This window comes from Lissotriton vulgaris, chromosome 5 (assembly GCF_964263255.1).
Source record: "Lissotriton vulgaris chromosome 5, aLisVul1.2, whole genome shotgun sequence".
Taxonomy (NCBI): Eukaryota; Metazoa; Chordata; class Amphibia; order Caudata; family Salamandridae; genus Lissotriton; species Lissotriton vulgaris.
Genome location: NC_141693.1, coordinates 77,491,091 through 77,511,557, shown reverse-complemented (window position 1 = coordinate 77,511,557; position 20,467 = coordinate 77,491,091). Strand labels below are relative to the sequence as shown.

At 46.5% G+C, this 20,467-nt stretch overlaps 1 protein-coding gene across 1 annotated transcript in view; it reads left to right on the top strand.

The window, feature by feature from the left end:
- LOC147710239 (E3 ubiquitin-protein ligase TRIM39-like) overlaps nucleotides 1–7,249 on the top strand; it is a 164,909-nt gene extending 157,660 nt beyond the window's left edge. The window contains exon 6 of the mRNA XM_086920911.1: nucleotides 6,211–7,249. Coding sequence (XP_086777037.1) covers nucleotides 6,211–6,722 — 512 coding nt within the window. The 3' untranslated portion in view covers nucleotides 6,723–7,249. The remainder of the gene's footprint in view (nucleotides 1–6,210) is intronic.
- Nucleotides 7,250–20,467: the final 13,218 nt, after the last annotated feature.

The following is a 20,467-nucleotide window of genomic DNA, read 5'->3' as shown; positions in this document are numbered from 1 at the left end:
CAAGTTAACACATCATCTCTGGGCTTGATATCATGGCCTGGACCCTCAGGTAGATCAGATAGGGACTCATGCGCCAGTTGGTGAATAGAACATAAAGTCTCTGTTAACTGCCCAAGGTAATCAATTAACACAGGGTAGTCAATATCTGAGAATCGACGAGGATGCAGGACACCCCAGACATTTGCGGTACACCCAAACACGACCTCATAGAGAGGCAATCCTGTCCTAGAATGTGCTGCTGTTCTTGTTGAAAAATGTGCTAATGGTAAAGCATCTGGCCACTGCAACCCCGTGCTCTCCTGTATTTTTGCAAGTTTTAGTTTGAGAGTACCGTTGTACTCCACCAAACCCCCTGACTGTGGATGATTAGCAGCGTTAAACTTTTGTTTAACATGAAGACCCTCAAAAATCAATTGAATCACCTTTGCATTAAAATGACTTCCATTGTCACTCTAAATAACTCTAAGCAAGCCGAAACGAGGAAAGAACTCCTTCTGAAGTACCTTTGCAGTTGTAATGGCTGTAGTATCCTTAGTGGGGTAAGCCTCAATCCATTTACTAAATGCACACACAACCACCAAGACCTACTTCAAATTGTTGCATCTCTCTAATTCTATATAGTCCATTTAAAGGACTTAAGAAGGAAAAGTTGGTGGTGTGAAATTACCAGGTGGTGTAGGGGTGCCTTTCCCTGAATTATGCATCATGCAAACCATGCATTATTTAACTAATTGTGCCGATGGTTTAGCAATATTGTCATTCTGCCATACAGGGGCTAACAATTTACAAATGCCTTTTGTACTAATATAAGCTGGACCATGTGACATCGTAACCAAAGGAAAAACATACACATTTGGCAGCATCCATCTGTTTCCCTGCTTTATCAATCCAACATCCTTCCTCATCCAACTGAGCTGTACTTGCTTGCCATGCCGCTAATTCTTTCATAGTGGCTTCACTTTGTATCTCCTTTACACTCAAGAGTATTCTCGAACATAGCAACTACAGGAACCCACCTAGCTAGCCCTGCTAAACATGTTTCAGCTTTGTTCGAGCCGTTTCCTTAGCTGTCTGATCTGCAAAAGCATTTCCTCTACCTACATCATTAGTAACCTTCCCATGCGCACTACATTTGACAATAGCCAATTTCTTAGTGAGTGTTAAAGCGGACAAAAGCCAATATGAGGTGTCCATGCTGAATTTTAGTTCCATGGGAGGTAAGAAACCCGCTCTCTGCCCAGAGTCGCCAAAAATTGTGCGCGACCCTGAAAGCATACTGGCTGTCAGTATAGACATTGACAACCAGTCCCTCACTCGATTTGCAGGCACGAATAAGCTCAGCAGCCTGAGCTGACTGATAGGGGACCCTTGACGTCTCCACCACCGTGCGCAATGTGGTGGCAGCATAGGCTGCTGTCTTAGTGCCATCTGGTAGCTTAAAACAAGAGCTGTTGACATATAGTTCCCCATGGGGGCCAGATAGGGGAACATCAATCAGGTCTACCGTCCTTTCGTCTCTTCTTCTGTGCGGAAGATACATTCATGCTTATTGACTGCATCATTCTCAGAAGGGAGGAATAGTAACGAGGCTGGATTCAGAGTGGCACATCTTTTGATTGTAATATGCTTAGCAAAGAGTGTCAATTCATAACCAGTAAGACGTGCACTGGTGAGGTGCTGTCTTTGTCTTATTCAGAAGTGCTTCCATAGCTGGGGGTAACAAAATTGTGAGGTCCGTATCAAACACAAGTCCAGCCGATTGCCTGATTGAAGTGGCCACAGCCGTGACCGCTCTCAGACAAATCGGGAATGCCCTTGCGACAGGGTCAAGCACAGCAGAAAAATAAGCACACGGCCTCTGCTTATCCCCAAACATTTGTGTTAGTACAGAAAGCGTGCAGTCAGTCATCTCATGAACATAAAGCTCAAACGACTTGCTATAGTTTGGTGTACCAAGCACTAGAGCCGAACAAAGTGCAGCTTTCAATTGCTCAAAAGACTGCTGACATTCAGGCGTCCAAGGTAAAGGCTTATGTACATCCTTCGTTGTTAGTGCAAGCAAAGGCTTAATTAGTAGGGAATAATTAGGTATCCACCGTCGACAATACGAAGTGATACCTATAAAAGCACGTACATCTTTTTGAGTGTGTGGAACGGGCATTTGAGCAATGGTGCTGATGCACTCAGGGGTCAATCTCCTACCCCCCTTTGACAGGAGGTGGCTTAAATAGGTGACCTACGGTCGACAATGCTGAAATTTAGAAATGGAAACTTTGACCATGATGAGCCAAATGTCGGGGTCCGGTAGAGGTAGTACGAGGTGTACAAGTGGGCTGCGAGTGCTGAGGGCGATGTGCCAGGGACACTCCAACCCCCCTCCTGAGACCCATGGTGCAGATAGCGCCAATCTTTAAAGTGCCGAGACACTCCAAAACTAGGAGTGATTTTTTGGAATGAGCATTTGCTCTTCCTATTTTTATGCACTTTAAACACCTTTTTTACTATTTTTCACTTTCACGCCCCCAGGTCAGGGTGGACGATTAGAGAGTCCATACCGCCGGGGTTTATCATTGTCCTGACGAATGCCTAGGTAAAATAAAACCAACACTAAGGCTGAAACATGTTGACATATTAAATCTGAATTAAACCAACCATTACCTTTGGCTTTACAATTCAGACACATAGAACTCTTGTATTCGTGTCCTAGGGATCATTAATAAACTTTTTTTAGATACCCTTTAGACACTTTTAAGCTTAATTTATCCTCACAACACACCCTTTACACAATACCAGCTCCGCAGTCTTCTGGCGTCGCAGCACACCGAAGAGGCATTAGGTCTCTTCGGTGGGGCCCGATGATGAAGCATGACACTGACTAGGTCGGTGTGTGAGGGCTTTCTTTCAAACCCAAATAGGGTGCGAATATCTTGAATCTTTTTGCTCCATCTAAGTGGCTTATAAGAGACATTAACCTCTCTTCTTTTGTTTACTAGTACGCGGAAGCTGTCCGGGAGGACCACCTTGTCCTCTAACTCTTCCCCTGAACACTTGCTGCATCAACTCCTTCGTCTTCAAATCCTTATGCTTCTTATCTGACCTATCCTTTTCCTCCTGATCTCGATGTTTATAATACTGAGCCATATTTGAAATAACAGAAGGGGAGGAAGTGGACCAAGAACTCTGACGCCTGCCGACGAGCAGCAACTGCAGGGAGAAGATTAGCTACAAATCTGTCAACAAACAAGCGCACTTTCCCTTCAATAGACATATCCTGCCCACTATAATCCAAAAACGTATCTTTAAACAGAGTGAAAAAATCAGACATACTTTCATCCTTCTTTTGTTTACAAGCCGACATTTTGTCCCAACGTACTTTCTTGGGTAGAATAAGAGAATACATATATGTAATATCATCACATGGCAAAGCCAGTATCTCAGCTCAAGGTTTATCATCCGGCTTCCTTTCCTGATCCCATCCTTTAATCGCATCCCAAGTGCCACCCAACTCTGCGACATGGTCCGGATTATGAACCTGTCTCCAAACATCAACCGAACAAGATGACCAAAAAACATTTAAATATAAGCAAGGGTCATAACAGTAGAAGAGGCAGCCTCCATCAACTCCTTATAATAGGCCGCGGGATTCTTCCTAGGATCAGGCAAATGAGCCTTAAGAGCTAAAACCTCTTTTCTTTTACACGGAGTGTAGACCTATTGCTCCTGGAAACAGACCGCTACAGCTCGTCTAGTGACAACACCATGCTGATCTGTTAACTCCGGGATTTCCTGGTGATAAATCGGGTGGATCTCACACATAGGAAACTGAGTTTCTTGAATAGGGCTCCTCTCATAGAGTCTACCCCTTTAGGCAACTAGAGTTGTAACATTCCCAAATACCTGACTGTGCTCCAGGTCAGTAACATATGCACGATCCTTAATATCAAATAATATTTGATTTGCTTCTGTCCCAATGCATTGATGCCAAAGACTAATCAGTTTAACAGACATATGCTTAAGGGCATGTTGCTGTATAAAGGGTTCAAAATCTGACATAACTTGCCAAATCTCCTCCACGCTATGAATCGCATTACGAACCCATTGTGCAGCCTGATTAGCTACCACTTCTTTCTCCTCATTTCCTATTCCAGATCGGACTAGCTGGACAAGTCTGTTTTTAATTTTCGCCCAATCTTTATCTCCGAACCCACTCACTGGCGTCTCAACATTTAGGGGTGCAGGATGATCAAGAGTCATGGATGAAGTAACAGCAGAGGCAACAGGTACAATTGTTGCTGGTGCCTCAACCGGAGGGGAAAGAGTAGGAGGTACAGGAGTAGAAGCAACAAACACTAGGAGTCATAGTAATCAAAGGGTCAAAGACAAAATAGGATCACGAGGTTCTGAAGAAGAAGCCATTGAAACAACAGCTGTAGATACAGGAGCAGCCGACACAGACAGAACAGGCTGCTCAGACTGTAAGGGAACAATGGCTTATATCCTCTGCGGGGCATAATGAGGCGGGGGTCTTTTATCTAACAATTTCTCTACAAAAGTATCATCATCCTCTCTCGCCCCATAAGATTTGTCAACATTCAACTGAAATTTCATATCTGACATTCCACAGCCGCCTCATGCTTCTCTCTATCGTACGCAACAGCTTTCTGAGAAAAGACTGCATCCTTCCCTTTCGCGTATCTTTCTCCACTTTCCACCGCCTTTGCTTAGCCTCTTTCTGCCAAGTTCGAAGAGCATCAAACATCGACTGTCTACTTGGGTTTTTACTGGAACAATTGTTTAAAAAACAAATTTTTTGTTCATCAAAAGTACATGGTCAAAGGCCACTGCAACTCAGCATGGTCCCTCGTATATTTGTGCCATAAAGTTCTAAACATAATAGGGCCTAGGCCATGTTTTACATACATATCAGAATTAGGACAGTTCTCATGGGGCACTGGTTGAGCTTCCTCCAACCGAGCTTCTGCAGAACAACAACGACAACACAAAGTCACTATTTTACTAAGGCCAGGCATTTTCCAAACAGAACACAATTATTATTTTCCCTGGCAAAAGCTTGCAAACTCACTTTATCAAAACATACCGTAGACCATATCAAACTTGAACCCAAAATAGTGCCTTATCCAAAAAGAACCAAAACAAACTCACCTGATATCAGTTTCACAAACTAATCGATTCTTCACTGCCGACTCCTCGTACCAAACCGTCAGATCAAGGGTTTTGCTGTTCAGGACTCCAGTCAGGATGACCACTGGGCGAGGCACCGTCTAGCGGGACAGAAGGGCCAGCTGCGAGTATCAGAAACTCTTGGTGCAGGGATCCCTGGTCTGTCAGTCCAACCCAACTGTGTCTCCGTCCTCCCCCTCTGCCAGCGGCCAAGGGGATGGGCTACTCACCTAAAGGAGTCCCTGTTCAGGTGAAAACTAAAGGAAGTGACCCGATTAGGGCCACCCGGGTCCCTTTAGACCACCTCTCAGCCTTCCTTACCAAATGAAGATTAGGTCAGGCAGTAGAGAATACAAACCAATTATTGTTTATTCATGTATACTCAGAGCGGAGCCCAGTCTGCCCAGTCGCTAGGAGTGCTGCAGAGGGACTAAAATCTTATAGAGATACATATTATACATTTTGTAACTGGATTAAAACACGCCCATAGTGGAATTTTCCAAGCAGATGTAGCTTAACAGTAAAATACAAAAGAAAATAGGTTTTGATCCCCCTATCTTACGTTACCTAATGCGGCTCAAGGCTGATTCACCCTGCACCCGCCACCAGACAAGTGGGAGAGAGCCTCTATCTAATGAGAGGGTATGCAGTAGTGGAACAGTGAGTCATTAACAAGACAGTTTCAACATTCACTGAAACGAAACCTAAGCAAGGCCTTTTCTCGCAAATGGGGAACGGTCAGTTTGACTCATGTACTTAAAATGGCGTCTAATTAGTAAATGGTGCCACAAATGCTAACTTACATAGGACACTGCATAAGCGATTCTCTAATCTATACTAACAGGCCCATGCAGGTAAGAGCGGTGGGGTGAGGTAGGTGGATTTAATATTTATTTAATTTTCCCTCGTCATCGTCTGTCGAAATCCCCCCTCCTGGCCCCACCACTCTTACTTGCACGGGCCGAGGCTGATTAATTGCAGTATTTATGTGTGTCATTAAATCTCTAATTCTGAATCTCTTCTCTGCAGTGATGGTGACTCTGGATCCTGACACAGCTCATCCTAACCTCCTCCTGTCTGAGGGTCAGAGACGTGTGAGAGACACAGACACAGAAAAACCCCTGCCGGACACCCCCAAGAGATTCACCTTCTTCTACTGTGTGGCGGGGAGCGAGGGGTTCACCTCCGGCAGACATTACTGGGAGGTGCAGCTGCTGCAGGAGGGACGAGCGTGGCAGGTGGGGGTCGCAGCAGAGTCTGTCGATAGGAAGGAAGACTTCTTATGGTGCCCTGAGATGGGAATCTGGGCTGTGGAGTGGGGTGATGGTCGGTACTCGGCTCTCACCTCCCGTCACACCCCTCTGTCCCCTCGTGAGAAGCCCCGGAAGCTGGGGGTGTATCTGGACTATGAAGGGGCGCGGCTGTCCCTGTACAATGCTGACTCCATGGAGCTTCTCTACACCTTCCAGCAGGCCTCCTTCACAGAGAGGCTCTTCCCGTTCTTCCATCTCTGGTTAGGTGCGGAGCTGAGGCTTGTGTGAGAGCTGCCGGGAGCTTCAGCTCCTCATCCCTCCCTTCCACCCCCTTCTGTAGGGATAACGATGTAACCAGGAGCACAAGCAAATACGCTCTTTGCTCCTTTTGGGGATGAGTCCTTGGGAGGGGTCAGTTATTAGGATGTTTATTTCAGATGTAAAGGGCTCCTTTGCCCCTGCAGTCTACACAGTGCCCCCCTTCAGGATTGTTCTCATGGTGACAGAGATCCCAGTAAACAGGCAGCCTGTGAATTATCAATATTATTAAATCATTGTCCCAGTATTACCGCACTGACTCGTGTCCCACAGTTCTGAGCTCATGCGCTCTGCCGCTGTCCCTCAGGGTCTCTGTTTCACAATAGGGCTCTGCTTACCGTGTGCTGGGTCAGATTCAGGACGGCTTTAGGGCGGTGCGACTGGTGCAACTGACCTGGGAGAGGTGCTGTGTTCAGAAATAACTTTGGTTTTAAAAAGCACCTGCTGTTTCTTTGTATGTCCAGCAGTATTTTGTCCACAATAAAAATTTAAACAACGCATGTGATTAATGTTTCTGCTGCTGGAGAGATGAACGTTTTGTCTGGTGGAAGTTTTGACTCATCATAAAGAGCAGAGGATTAATGCCTGCTGCAAAGAATGTGTACATGCAGATCACTGAACAGTAATCCTCATTGGTTTGTGTAACATTTCCTTTAGACTGATTTACACACGTAAGCAGGTGTGGCTGGTAGATTTTAAATGTGGTGGGGCCTAATGAAAATGTGCGAGCGAGCCAAACGAATATAGAGGTGTGTGGGGATATTCTCCCCACAAGAGCATTTTGAAACGAAACAGCTTGAAATGGTGGATTTTACAGCACACTGTCAGTCTTGGAAAACTTTGCATTTCAGGGTAACACATAGAGCAGCAGCACAGTGTGCAGGACTTTAACCCAGATAGAACCCCAAACAGATACAAGCATGCACTGCCTTCAGAATAATTAAGATCTCAGTAGAAAACATGTATTTGTGTAGGATACCACTTCTCAGCAGTTGTTTTTTTACGGTCGTATTATCTGTTTCAGCCTTTGGCAACTTAAGAGACAGAGGTCAAAAGCAGACAAGCAAGCTTCCCTCATACTAAGCGCGCACCCCAGTAATAAAGGCCCCTTACACCCACGTAGTAGACTCTTGCTGTTTTGTACCATTTATTCTAACCATTTACCACAGTGATCCTCCATGCATGATGAGATTTGCAGTAGAAGTGCCATGCTTTGTTGTGTCTTCAGAAGCCCCCGGGGCACCGCCTGCAGTTGTGACCTTTCTTAATTCATGGAGGTGATGAGGCCTAATGGCCAACCCATGCAACTCTGCTCTGTTATGTTATGTTATAAGGTCTCTTCTATAGCGCACGGCTACTCCATGGAGTGTCTCGGCGCTTTGGCAAAGAGAACTGGAAAAAAGTACACAACACAGCAACTCGCAGAGGGCCGAAAGAATATTATTGGGAGAAGAGCCAAGTCTTCAACTCCTTTCTGAAAGAGAACAGGCTGTTGATTTTTCTTAGGGAAATGTCCTTGCTCCACTGTCCAACCTTACTCATATGCAGCCCTTATCTCTTTCCTTTGTGTTTCTCTGGCCCGTCACCTCTCTCCCACTGTTGTTTTGTCCCTCATCTTCATTCTGTCCACTCTTCGACCCTTCTGTCCATGCCCTGCTCCCTCTCCTCTCCACCTCAACTCTTTACTGTCTCTACTGTAGTCTTTATCAGCTCTTTTCTCTCTACCCATTTTCAGCTCTTTTGTTTATCTCCATGCCTGCTTTCATCCCCCGAATGTCCCATTTCTCTCTCTCTCCCCTTCACACCAGGACCACATTACACATTAAGGGTATATTCATTGTTTGTGCCAGGCGCACCTTTAAAAAGGTGCGCCCAGCGTAAATGAAATGCCCTCTATTACGATGAATGCACTGCCTCAGGGCAGCCCCGAACTCGTGCTGCCCCCAGGGCAGCGCCTTCAGGTGAAAAAGGGAGCAGCCGCTCTGTGTTTTCACAGTGCAGGCGGGAACCCGCCTGCAAGGGGGTGTCTAGGGGGTCCATGGGACCCCCTTTTCTCCCGCAAGAGGGCTGCCATCAGGGGAAGCACTGTCAGTGCTTCTTTGCCTCTGTGGCAACATTAGTAAACGGCAGGGACGCCGAAGGAAAGGGACTCCCTCATTTGCATGTGGCACGCCCCCATGCAAATGAGGGAATGCCCCCTTGAAGATAGCGCTGGCTCTTTATGTGCGCTAGCGCTATTGGTATTACAGAAGGGGCCTCGCCAGCCTCTGTGGCTCAGTCTGTAACACCAAAGTTCCCCAGGGGTACGCAGAGCGGGAGAAAATGCCTGTTGCTCCCCCAGGGCACTTTATGTAATGAGACCCCTGATCTGCCTTCTCTCTCCTGCTGTATTTAGGGGGGCTGTCCTCTCCATTTTGCCCTACTCTCTTTCCCCCACCTGTCAGGGGGTATCTTCGATGTGGGGGAGAGGTTCGTGTTTACACCCCTAATTAATGTAATATTTAGTAAACAGTTGGATACAGGAGCTTTCAGTCCGGTATGGTATGGTGTCTGTCGGATTTTTAAATATCCACTGAAACAAAACACACATACACTTCTGTTTTCAAGTTCCTCAAACATGGGTATTTTACAAAATACTGTAATTTGAGTGCCCCCACTCATTTCCCTTTCCATTGGTCTTTAAGCCCCCCTCATGTGCTGTTTCTCATGTAATAATCATCATGATATCACAGCGTGACAGTCGGAATTTCTGAAGCTCTAAGAAGTCTTACTGGCCAAGCTGTGGGAAATTAGGAAAAGTGATGTACATAAGCAGTGTTCATTTGCCCTTTCCCATTCCCTTCCCTGAACGTCAACCACACCACTCCGCCAGTAAAAGCCCGTGCCCACATATACCTGATAGCCATTTTAAGCACCATGGCCTCTTTGCCCGCTCATCGGAATCCCCGGCTTCCCCCCTGCGCGTATTTGAACCCCCCCCCCCCTCACATGTATAGATCATGAAACCCTCTCCCTCCGCGCGACCCTGCTACGAAAAGCGACCCTCCTGCTTGACCCACGCAAAGTCCCCCATTCCTTCTTGAAGAAGCATCCCTTGCCTCAGCTGGCATAACCCCCCCCCCCAGCTGTATCTGACTGCCCCCGTTCTCTCATGTGCGGGTCATAAGACCTCTCTCTCTGTGCGACTCTGTCCCTGTGCGCACCCTGGCTCTCCCCTCCTCCCTTGCATGGACAAGTCATAAACCTCCCTCTTCTGCAAGGCCCTGTCCTTGGGAGTCACGGCCGCACCTGACTAGCACCTCCTTTCCTTTCATGAATAACCCCTCTGTTAGTAAACCCTCCCTCCGCGATGGACTGTCCACACATGTCCGAGGCCAATGCCTAAGCCAGAAGATACTGTTTATTGCCCCTTATTGTATGGAGTCACTCCTCTTCAAAGAACCCACTATTGATCCTGGCTTCCCCACCCCTTGGGATACGATCAGGCGCACATATCCTAATAATCAGCGGAACACTCAGCTGCGTCATTGCCCCTTCTCTTATCGGCAGTTCAAGGGTCTTTATTGTAAACATATGTGGGGTGGGATTGACACGAGGATTATGGGGATGTCGTTTCTTTGTGTCACAATGTCCTGATTGTAATGCCAAGTGTTTTGTAAAGTATAAAAGACGATGTCTCAGCTCACTTGTTAGAGCACCTCCCGAAAGACACTGTGTTTCGTGTCCGAAATGACAGGCTCTCCTCATGAGTAATAAATCCTGTTCTTGTGATTCCTGCTTCCAGCGCCCATCTCTTTATTTAATAACTATTCAGAATGGGAACTAAGAGGCGTCTTGCGCCGGCAGCCCGGGCATCGATAGTAATATGGGATCACTTTCAACAATTGGCGTCCCAACGCGGGGTCCATCAGTGACATAAGGTCCAGTAAGAGAGATCCAGACGAAGAAGTGAACATCTAAATGATCAGAGTATACCTGCCTTGAGAGGGCCCTCGCCCGGCTGCCGATCGAATGAACTTCACCGATTCTGAACGGACCTCTCTCGAGTGACCTACTGTCCTGACTGGAATCCCACAGGAATGCTACATGGAGTAAGAGAACGATCGGGCGCTGGAGGAGGAAGATAAAGAAATATCCATATGGTCCGGTCCGGGTAAGATTAAGTAGGGCGTTTTACGCCTGATTGGTAGGATGGTTTTTTCCATCTGATTGATTGATTGTATTGGAATCGGTATTTGAATACTGATATTGTTTGGTTATTGGTTCATTTAGCTTTGGTTGCTACTTGAAATATTGGTTCTCTTCTTGAGAACGAGACATTCTCTCTTTGCAAACAGCGGCGAATAGGAACGTTCGTCTCTCTTTGCAGATAGAGAAGGGTAGGTAATGCAGACTTTTGTCCCCGTTGTAATCCGTCATGCCTACCTTTCTCCCCACTGATTGTTTGAAATCGATTAGATAATCGATTGTTGCTCTTTGAGATCTTCCCTGTCCACAAACAGAGACGAATAGAAATATTCTGTCTCCCTTTGCAGATAGCGAAGGGCAGGTAATGCAGACGTTTGTCCCCGTTGTAATCCGTCATGCCTGTTTTTCTCCCCACTGATTGATTGATTGACTGGACATTGTTGTCCAAGGAATTGTTTGTTTGAGGTATTTTCTGTTTGCAAACAACGTGGAATAGAAATATTCTGTCTAGTCTTTGCAGATAGAGAAGGGTAGGTGATGCAGACATTTGTCCCCGTTGTAATCCGTCAGTCCTACCCACTCCCCACTGATTGACTATTATTTGGGGGGTAGCTCACCTGGTCCGTCCAGGAGACTACCCTAATGGAGGACACATGCCCCCACTTGTTGGCCATTTATTGGAAGTAACCCATCTGGTCCGTCCAGGAGGCTACCCTAGTAAGTGGAGGTACGTCATTTGGTCCGTCCAGGATGATACCCTAACGAAGGATATGTGTTCCCCTCTGATTGATAATCTAGTTCCACCCGGACCATTTATTGGAGGTAACTCACCTGGTCCGTCCAGGAGTACCCCTAATGGAAGGACATATAAAAATGAAGTGATCACCGTACCCTACTAACAGAAAACTTTAGCTCGAAACACGCGAAGGTCAGTAACCCCCTGATGAGCTTCCGACTTCACTAAAAATAAGAAACATTAGGAATAGTTCGTAATGAGAAATATAAAACGGCGAAAGGTTTGACAGCAAGACAGCCACGAGGTAGCTAGGCTCCATTGCCTATTCCTGCTCCAAACATGTCTGCCTCATTGCCTGCCACGCCCAAATAACGGTCACATGAAATAGGAACAAACCAATAGGTACCTACCCCCATTCCGGAAGCTCCCGAAGTGCAACAGGTCCGCGGTTACGCCCATCCGGAAGGCGAGGCCTCGATGCGTGCAGGGCTCGGCTGGCCGCAGTCGGAAGGGGAGGCTGTAGGGTGGACGGCCCGAGGAATCGTGGAGGTCGCTCCCTTTCCCCTCTTCTGCTGCCCTGCAGGCCACAGGGGGGGGGGGGGGGAGCTGTCTTGCCTCAGCCACCGACCACCCCCCACCCCCTCTCTTGCCTGATCTGGCCATCGACGAGGACCGGAGCCAAGGCGAGGTCGGACAACCCTGAGAGTTGCAGGTAGTCCCGCCACATGACTACGCCTGAGAGTTTCAGGTAGTCCCGCCACATGACTACGCCTGAGAGTTTCAGGTAGTCCCGCCACATGACCACGCCTGAGAGTTTCAGGTAGTTCCGCCACATGTCAAAAAAGGGGGGGGATGTCTTGCCTCAGCCACCGACCCCCAAACACCCCCCTCCCCCCCCATCTTCAATAGCTGGCGCGGCCAATACCGAAGCGCTGGAGCCGAAGAACGGCGCGGGGTCGCTGGAAGGGGGAGGCGGCGCGAACGACCCTCCCCCACCTCCCTCCAGGTGGAGGCTTCCAGCGACACCCCAATGCTCTTGCTTAAAGAGGGTCCACATCGAAAAGCGGTCTTTTGCCCGGGACGGGCACACGCCCCATGCCTTCTCTCCTCAACTTTGAAGATTCTATGAGAGCCGGGGGGCCCCCCGACCCCTCCGCATGGGCGCCCCGTCCCCCTTACTGGGAGCCGCGACATCGGCGCACTCCTGCCGGCGCCAGCCTCAGTTTGGAAATGGCTAAAATACAGCCAAGGTACAGACTTGTTCAGTTCCGGTGGAACACCAGAATGACCCGGTAGGAAAAATTGTTGCCGCCCTCCCCACTCTTTGACTGATGGTCCATATTGTTAGACTGTTACCACATTGCGAAAAACTTTTGAACTACCAACGGAAGGTTCTGGTCCTACTACGAGTCAGTGGAGGCAATCTGACTATACTGGGACTTGCCTGACCTCGCCCAAAATGGCGCCGACACAAAATGAGACTTTTTAAATAAACCTTGTTGCACCCTGATTGCTCAGCTTTGATGCCCCGGGATATGTATGCAGTTTTTGGACAATGAAAGTAGATAAGAAGGATATTGAGTATGTGCTTGGAAAAGAAAGCGATATAAGATGAACATTGATGATGTGTTGGGATGATGAACTGATTTGGAGTGGGTACTAATTATGTGTTGACAGCTATGAATCGGTATGAACTAGGCACTCATTGAGCATTTAAACAATGAATTGATATACATTAGATATTGAGCAAATAGTAGAATAATGAGATGATATTATTGAACGCTTGACACGCATTATACTTGCCGCTTAAGAAAGTTCGATATGATTTTTCATTGCACTGCTGCACTTTATGAAACAAATGGCCCCGACTTCGCTCCTCTTATGCCCAGTTCCAGTCTGCTCCGTAGCCGGCCCACTGGGTTGTAGGCCCGTATTTGTGTGCCAACCTTTTCATTAAAATTTCTTGAACACGCAAAAATGATCGTAGCGTTTGTATTTATGAATGTTATCGAAATGTATGGCTACTGTCACCGACATAAAAAACGTATAGTATGACTAAGGTTGAAGGCTAAAGGGGCCCGGTACTTAGCCACTACATTCTGTGTCACAGACAGTCGGAAAAGTGTTTCAGACGCCCTTAAAACGATACCGAAGAAATGCCACTTGACCACCACCCTTGCACATGACCTAAAAAGCCACGATCAGGTGATTCATGTAGATACGCAGACCATCAACGATTATCTATCTAACACCGCCTGTCCCTCTGGGTTTAAACGCCGAGATGGTAAACAATGCACCCCGTGGAGATAGGTCGAGTATGTGGTAGGTAACAACATTTTCGGATCTATGCCCGATGGTGTGTTTTGAATGCTGCCCCCACCCCCTTCTTCTCCTCCTTTCTGCAGGTCGCATCGGAACGTCGGCTGAAGAATGGAAGAGCGATGATCGAACGACCGACGATAAAGGAAGGAGGGGCTTTGCGCATAGTACTTATGCTAGACTTAGATATGACTGTTCCTCCATTAGAGCATAGCGACTGGGAGAATGGACTGACATGGAAAATCGACGGGTACTGTATGACGGAAATTGACTCGAAATTAGCACGTTAGAACGACTGGGAGGATGGACTGACATAGAAACTTAACGGGTACTGTATGACGGAAATTGACTCGAAATTAACACACTAGATAACGCGATTATGACGTTTAATTAGATAGGGAAAGGACTAGGAAAAGTCCTGAGGTAAGGGTACCCAGGCAGCACCCGTCTGGGAAGGTCGGAATGTTGTTAATGTTCGAAATGTACCACCTCCTTCTCACACTCTTATAGATATAACCAAGATGTCTGACTGTTCTCCTGATCAATACCCTCTGTTGCCTCAGCCTGGAGAACTTCCAACCAAAATACGAAACTCAAAAGTGGTTTAAGATCCACTTATGGGCAATTGCCCGACCAGGTTAATTTCTGACCGGCTGACCGAGGTGTAAGTATTGGCAATTGGGAGCGCTCGCAAAAATAGCAAACGAGAAGAAAAGGAGGAAAGGTAAAAAGAGCTCAGCCCATGGATAAATAGGATATTAAAAATGCGCAGCATACGCAAGGAGATTTTTTTTTCTTTTTGGCCAATAACTGATCTATGTCTTGTCATGACTTTCTTTGTATGTAATATATGTACTGTCTTCCTTCGTCTGAAGTTTTGTGCGTATGTACTGTATGAGTTTATGCCTCCCCTCTGTTCGTGTCTCCGTGCTACCTAACCCCTGCTGTTCTGTGTTGTGAGCACACTAAATGACCCATTTTTCGTACACATCTCTCTCTCTCCTTCTCCCCCTCTATCTATCTGCCTATCTCTCTCTCTTTCTCTCTCCCTCTCTCTTTCTCTCTCTCTCTACATGTCATACGTGTACTGAATGGCCCGTTTAGGTTGCGGACGACTCTCACTCCCTGCGAGAGTCCCCCTGTTCCATCTTCCTTTTTGTGATAAAAATTGTGCCCCGCTGGCACCAGTCTGATTGGATACTCTTTGAACACAAAGGTGTTCAGCGAAATTGACAGAAAATAAAATGATTGTGATTTGCCATATTACTACCTCTCCTTTCTACAAAATGAATGAACTCGAATTGGCTAAGAAAGAAAGGACAGGTGAGACGACTAAGGCCCCCCCTAATCTGGCCCTCTTAAAAAGGGAACTATATGTCAATGGCACCCTATTTTTTTGTTGTTGTTAGAAACAAGCGCCAATGTCTAGATTGGCCCAGATTGCCCCACCCCCTTTGCACCCAAGCGCGAATGCCCGAAGCATCCCCGCCCCACTTGATTGACCCCAGCTGCTGTCCCCGATATATACATAGTGACCATGAGTAACTGTCGTCCCCCAGGAAAACGTTGTTTTTACCCTGACCCCCGACGATAGCGCCCCCACCCCAGTTTTGAAAGGGATAGCCAGCTTTGGAGGGAAATATTAGACTGTTAAGGCCCGGGTTTGAAAGACAAATCTCCGCTGGAGGTTCCGGAAGGATGAATGTAACGAAATGCGCAGTTGATAGGAGTCTAATTTCTATCTATTTTTATGTCATGAATAGACGATGAATAAGCTTGGCATGAGCTCAGTAGGAATGCCGACATATGCACTGCTTGATAATACACTTCTGACTGTGACCGATGAACTATTTGCCCAAGTGCGTAGGATTGAAGGAGGAATTCGCATGCATAAATGTCTTCTCCTGTCAGTTCTCTAAAGCTTGTTTTGTACCTATTCAAAGATATACGATCACTGGAGGAGGAGGGTCGGACGTGACACACAGCCTGGCCGCCGATCATGGGATACACGCGACCTCTACCAAAGGTGGAGCCACAGCACAACGGGAATACGGGACGAGGCAGCACTCTCCAATGTGGTAAAACGAAAGGATGAAAGGCTGTCCTGAAGCCCTTTGTCCACCTACCCACGCGTGCCTGAAGTCTCCGCTCCCCCTTTTCAAGCCAGATTGATGGGCCTGCTTGCTTGTTACCCTTTGCGCCCTTGGTCCCTTTGGTGTGTCCCAGGGAAATCTGCCCCCACTCCGCCCTCTCACTCCCATCGACTATCGAAACCACACACCCTCTTTTCCACATGACTTCTTGTCGAAAGGAAGAACAGCATCCAGGTGGAAATTAGGTACGCCGCAGGAATATGGGTGCCGAGCATAAGGCGCCACTAAAAGGATTGGTTAGGGAACAGGACTGTGGTCTAACAGCAGAGGACTGACCGCTCCCTGCAACGCGTAAGGATGGATCCGAGCTGGACCTATAGCTCCACCGCCGGTGCACAACAACGCCAACAAAAGGACACGGACTAGAGCCTACCAGTGATGGCTCACTGCTAAAAAGACACTGTGACGAAGAGATCTTATTTGAACTGGACTTCACCCTCGACTATTTTGATAAAATATTCATTGGTCACATTTTTGAGAAAGTCAGAAGCATTTATTCTATGTAGTGCGTTTAAATGATAGGAACTTAACAAAATGCAATTTCCTATGTGCCACATTCTGCCAATCACATCAACTGTCCATGAATATATGCCATATGTTAGTATTGACAGATGCTAATTCTTCAACAGCACCTGTTTATATGTACACCCCCCACCAATTAGGAAAATGAACTCTGTCATGTAAAAAGCGGCGACTGTGGGAAATTAGGAAAAGTGATGTACATAAGCAGTGTTCATTTGCCCTTTCCCATTCCCTCCCCTGTACGTCAACCACACCACTCCGCCAGTAAAAGCCCGTGCCCACATATACCTGATAGCCATTTTAGGCACCATGGCCTCTTTGCCCGCTCATCGGAATCCCCGGCTTCCCCCCTGCGCGTAGTTGAACCCCCCCCCCCTCACATGTATAGATCATGAAACCCTCTCCCTCCGCGCGACCCTGCTACGAAAAGCGACCCTCCTGCTTGACCCACGCAAAGTCCCCCATTCCTTCTTGAAGAAGCATCCCTTGCCTCAGCTGACATACCCCCCCCCACCCCCCAGCTGTATCTGACTGCCCCCGTTCTCTCATGTGCGGGTCATAAGACCTCTCTCTCTGTGCGACTCTGTCCCTGTGCGCACCCTGGCTCTCCCCTCCTCCCTTGCATGGACAAGTCATAAACCTCCCTCTTCTGCAAGGCCCTGTCCTTGGGAGTCACAGCCGCACCTGACCAGCACCTCCTTTCCTTTCATGAATAACCCCTCTGTTAGTAAACCCTCCCTCCGCGATGGACTGTCCAAACATGTCCGAGGCCAACGCCTAAGCCAGAAGATACTGTTTATTGCCCCTTATTGTATGGAGTCACTCCTCTTCAAAGAACCCACTATTGATCCTGGCTTCCCCACCCCTTGGGATACGATCAGGCGCACATATCCTAATAATCAGCGGAACACTCAGCTGCGTCATTGCCCCTTCTCTTATCGGCAGTTCAAGGGTCTCTATTGTAAACATATGTGGGGTGGGATTGACACGAGGATTATGGGGATGTCTTTTCTTTGTGTCACAATGTCCTGATTGTAATGCCAAGTGTTTTGTAAAGTATAAAAGACGATGTCTCAGCTCACTTGTTAGAGCACCTCCCGAAAGACACTGTGTTTCGTGTCCGAAATGACAGGCTCTCCTCATGAGTAATAAATCCTGTTCTTGTGATTCCTGCTTCCAGCGCCCATCTCTTTATTTAATAACTATTCAGAATGGGAACTAAGAGGCGTCTTGCGCCGGCAGCCCGGGCATCGATAGTAATATGGGCTCACTTTCAACAAAGCTGCGCCCCTGCCTGTCTCCCTTCTCAGGCCTGCACATCTTGTTGGTTCAAGAGACTAATACTCCGAGGTTGGTTGTAATTTAGTCTGATTTCATACGTTTGGTAAGAAAGGAGGAGACCCGTTGATCTCTTACTTCAATTGTAATTTTTTTTGCAGGGTGTTTCAATTAGCCTGGCTCTGTCTCCTTTTCATTACGGAAGGTCTGATTTTGCGCTGGCAGAGCAGGAATAGAGGCTTGAGTGTGCATTGGTCAGACTTTTTTTTACACAAAGAGCATCTCTTCAGCATATCCTGTGACTGTTTGTGGTGTGGACCCATCCCGAGTGGCTGTGAGAGGGCCATTGTAACTGCTTATTGCTGCTGGGCAGCTCCGTGGCCTGTCTTTTTTTTCTCCCCTTTTTTTTTGTCCTCATTCACCTCTGACCTCCGTGACCTCACCCTTTCACGTCGGTGTAGTAATTGAAAGTAACACCGGTATCTTTTAGAAGTCAGGTTCTTTATTTAAACCCCCAGCACAGGAGAAAGCAAAGGTACATAATCAGGAATACAGGAATCTTCATACAATAACTGAAACCCATGAACCCCAACAGAAGTAAACAGTTCCAGAACATAACAAGCATTCTAGCACTTAAAGCGACATACTACACAATCCCCCTTCTTATTGAAACAAAAACAAAAACAACAAACAAAAAAAAAAACAATCAAGTACAATCAAACAATTCCAAATTCTTGGGTTTTTTGACAATCCTTCCACTTGAGGTTCTAGCAATAGTATCATTAGGGACACTGGAAGTACTAGGTGACATAGTTTTGTCAGATAAATCATTGGAAATACCAGGAAGTACACGGGAAGTACCAGGTAACACACTCTCACCAACCTGTAAATCACACTCGGGAGAGGAATCAGAGGTGAACATCAGGATCTAAACACTCAGAATTCAAACAATCATTCCTGGGTTGAGGAAAATCAGATGAGAAATCCCTGCACTGAGAGCTCTCAACATTAATGTCCCACCAACAGGGTGAACAATGACTTTCCTCCACTTTGTTGTCCCCTTTCGATACAGGAGTGAGACGACTAAAATGCCACACCTCACCATTTTGCAACAAAGCAGTGTTATTCATAACCTTGACAACCAACTTAGGCTCACTGTAACAACTCTCACCCTTGATGGTTTTCCTAGCACTTTTAACACGAACCCATTGGGCCTTGGACAAATTGACCTCTTTGACACCATGTTTAGAATCATAGTAGATTTTATTCTTCATCTGAGAGCTTTTAATATCCTCCCTCACTCTAGACAAATCACATTTAACCATGCCACCTTTATTCATCCAACCTGGATTGACTTTAGAATGTGGAATTCTGCCTCTCATTAGAGAAAATGGACTCTGGTTCGTAGAACCATGAACAGTGTTCCTATAAGCCCAAAGTAACTTTTTTAACTCACAACTCCATGATAAACTGCCTTTGTTTGCTAATTGTAACATGCCTTTAATACTGCGATTAGCCCTTTCTACAATACCATTACCAGCAGGATGATAAAGGGCTGTGAATCTTTGTTGAATACCAGAAGACAATAAGTAATTTTTCATTTCTTGGGATTTAAATTGTACCCCATTGTCCGACAAGATGTACTTGGGGAAACCTTCCCTCAAGAAAATCTCTTCTAAAAAATTAACCACGGTCTTAGTGTTGATGACGTTGACAACACTAATTTCTAGCCATCTTGAAAATGTGTCAATCAAAACTAAAATGTATTTCTGTACACCATCTTGCCACATAACAGGACCCATAAAATCAATGGCTAAAACTTCCCAAGGAAACTTTGGACAATCCGGTGACGCCATAGGTGGATTAAAGGTTTTAAAAGTTTTATCAGAAACCTCACACTGGACACAAGACCTAAACCACCTTTCAACCTCAACGTCCATCCTAGGCCACCAATACAGTTCCTTTACACGAAGTTTGGAACGGGTAATCCCAGAATGACCCTCATGACAAAGGTCAATAATCTTCTTCCTCAAGACTTTGGGTGGAACAACTCTATCACCACGAACAACCAACATATCTGAGATACTGAGTTCATCCCGAACTTCCCAGAATCCTCTCAACTCATCATTGACAATCTTTTTATCCATGCCCTTCCAACCTTTAACAATTAGTTGTTTCACCACACTCAAGATCTGATCGGAATCTCTGCATCACTCCACTCTTCCTTGCTGAAACTACCCTGAGCAGTGTCAAAAGAAACAAAAGCAATAGAAAAGTCATCCCACTGATTTTTATCCAAATCAAATCAAATCAAATCATTTATTTGTTTCGAAGGTTAAAAACCATCATGAAAATACATAATCATCATAATACATAATCACAAGAAGGAACATTCTGAGCAACATGACAATTGTTAAAAAGAAGACAGAGAAAAAGACATCCGGTTAAAAAAGAAAAAAAAAAAAGGAAGGATTTTTTGTGACAGATAAAAACCTGTGAGCAAATGTGATACAGGACCC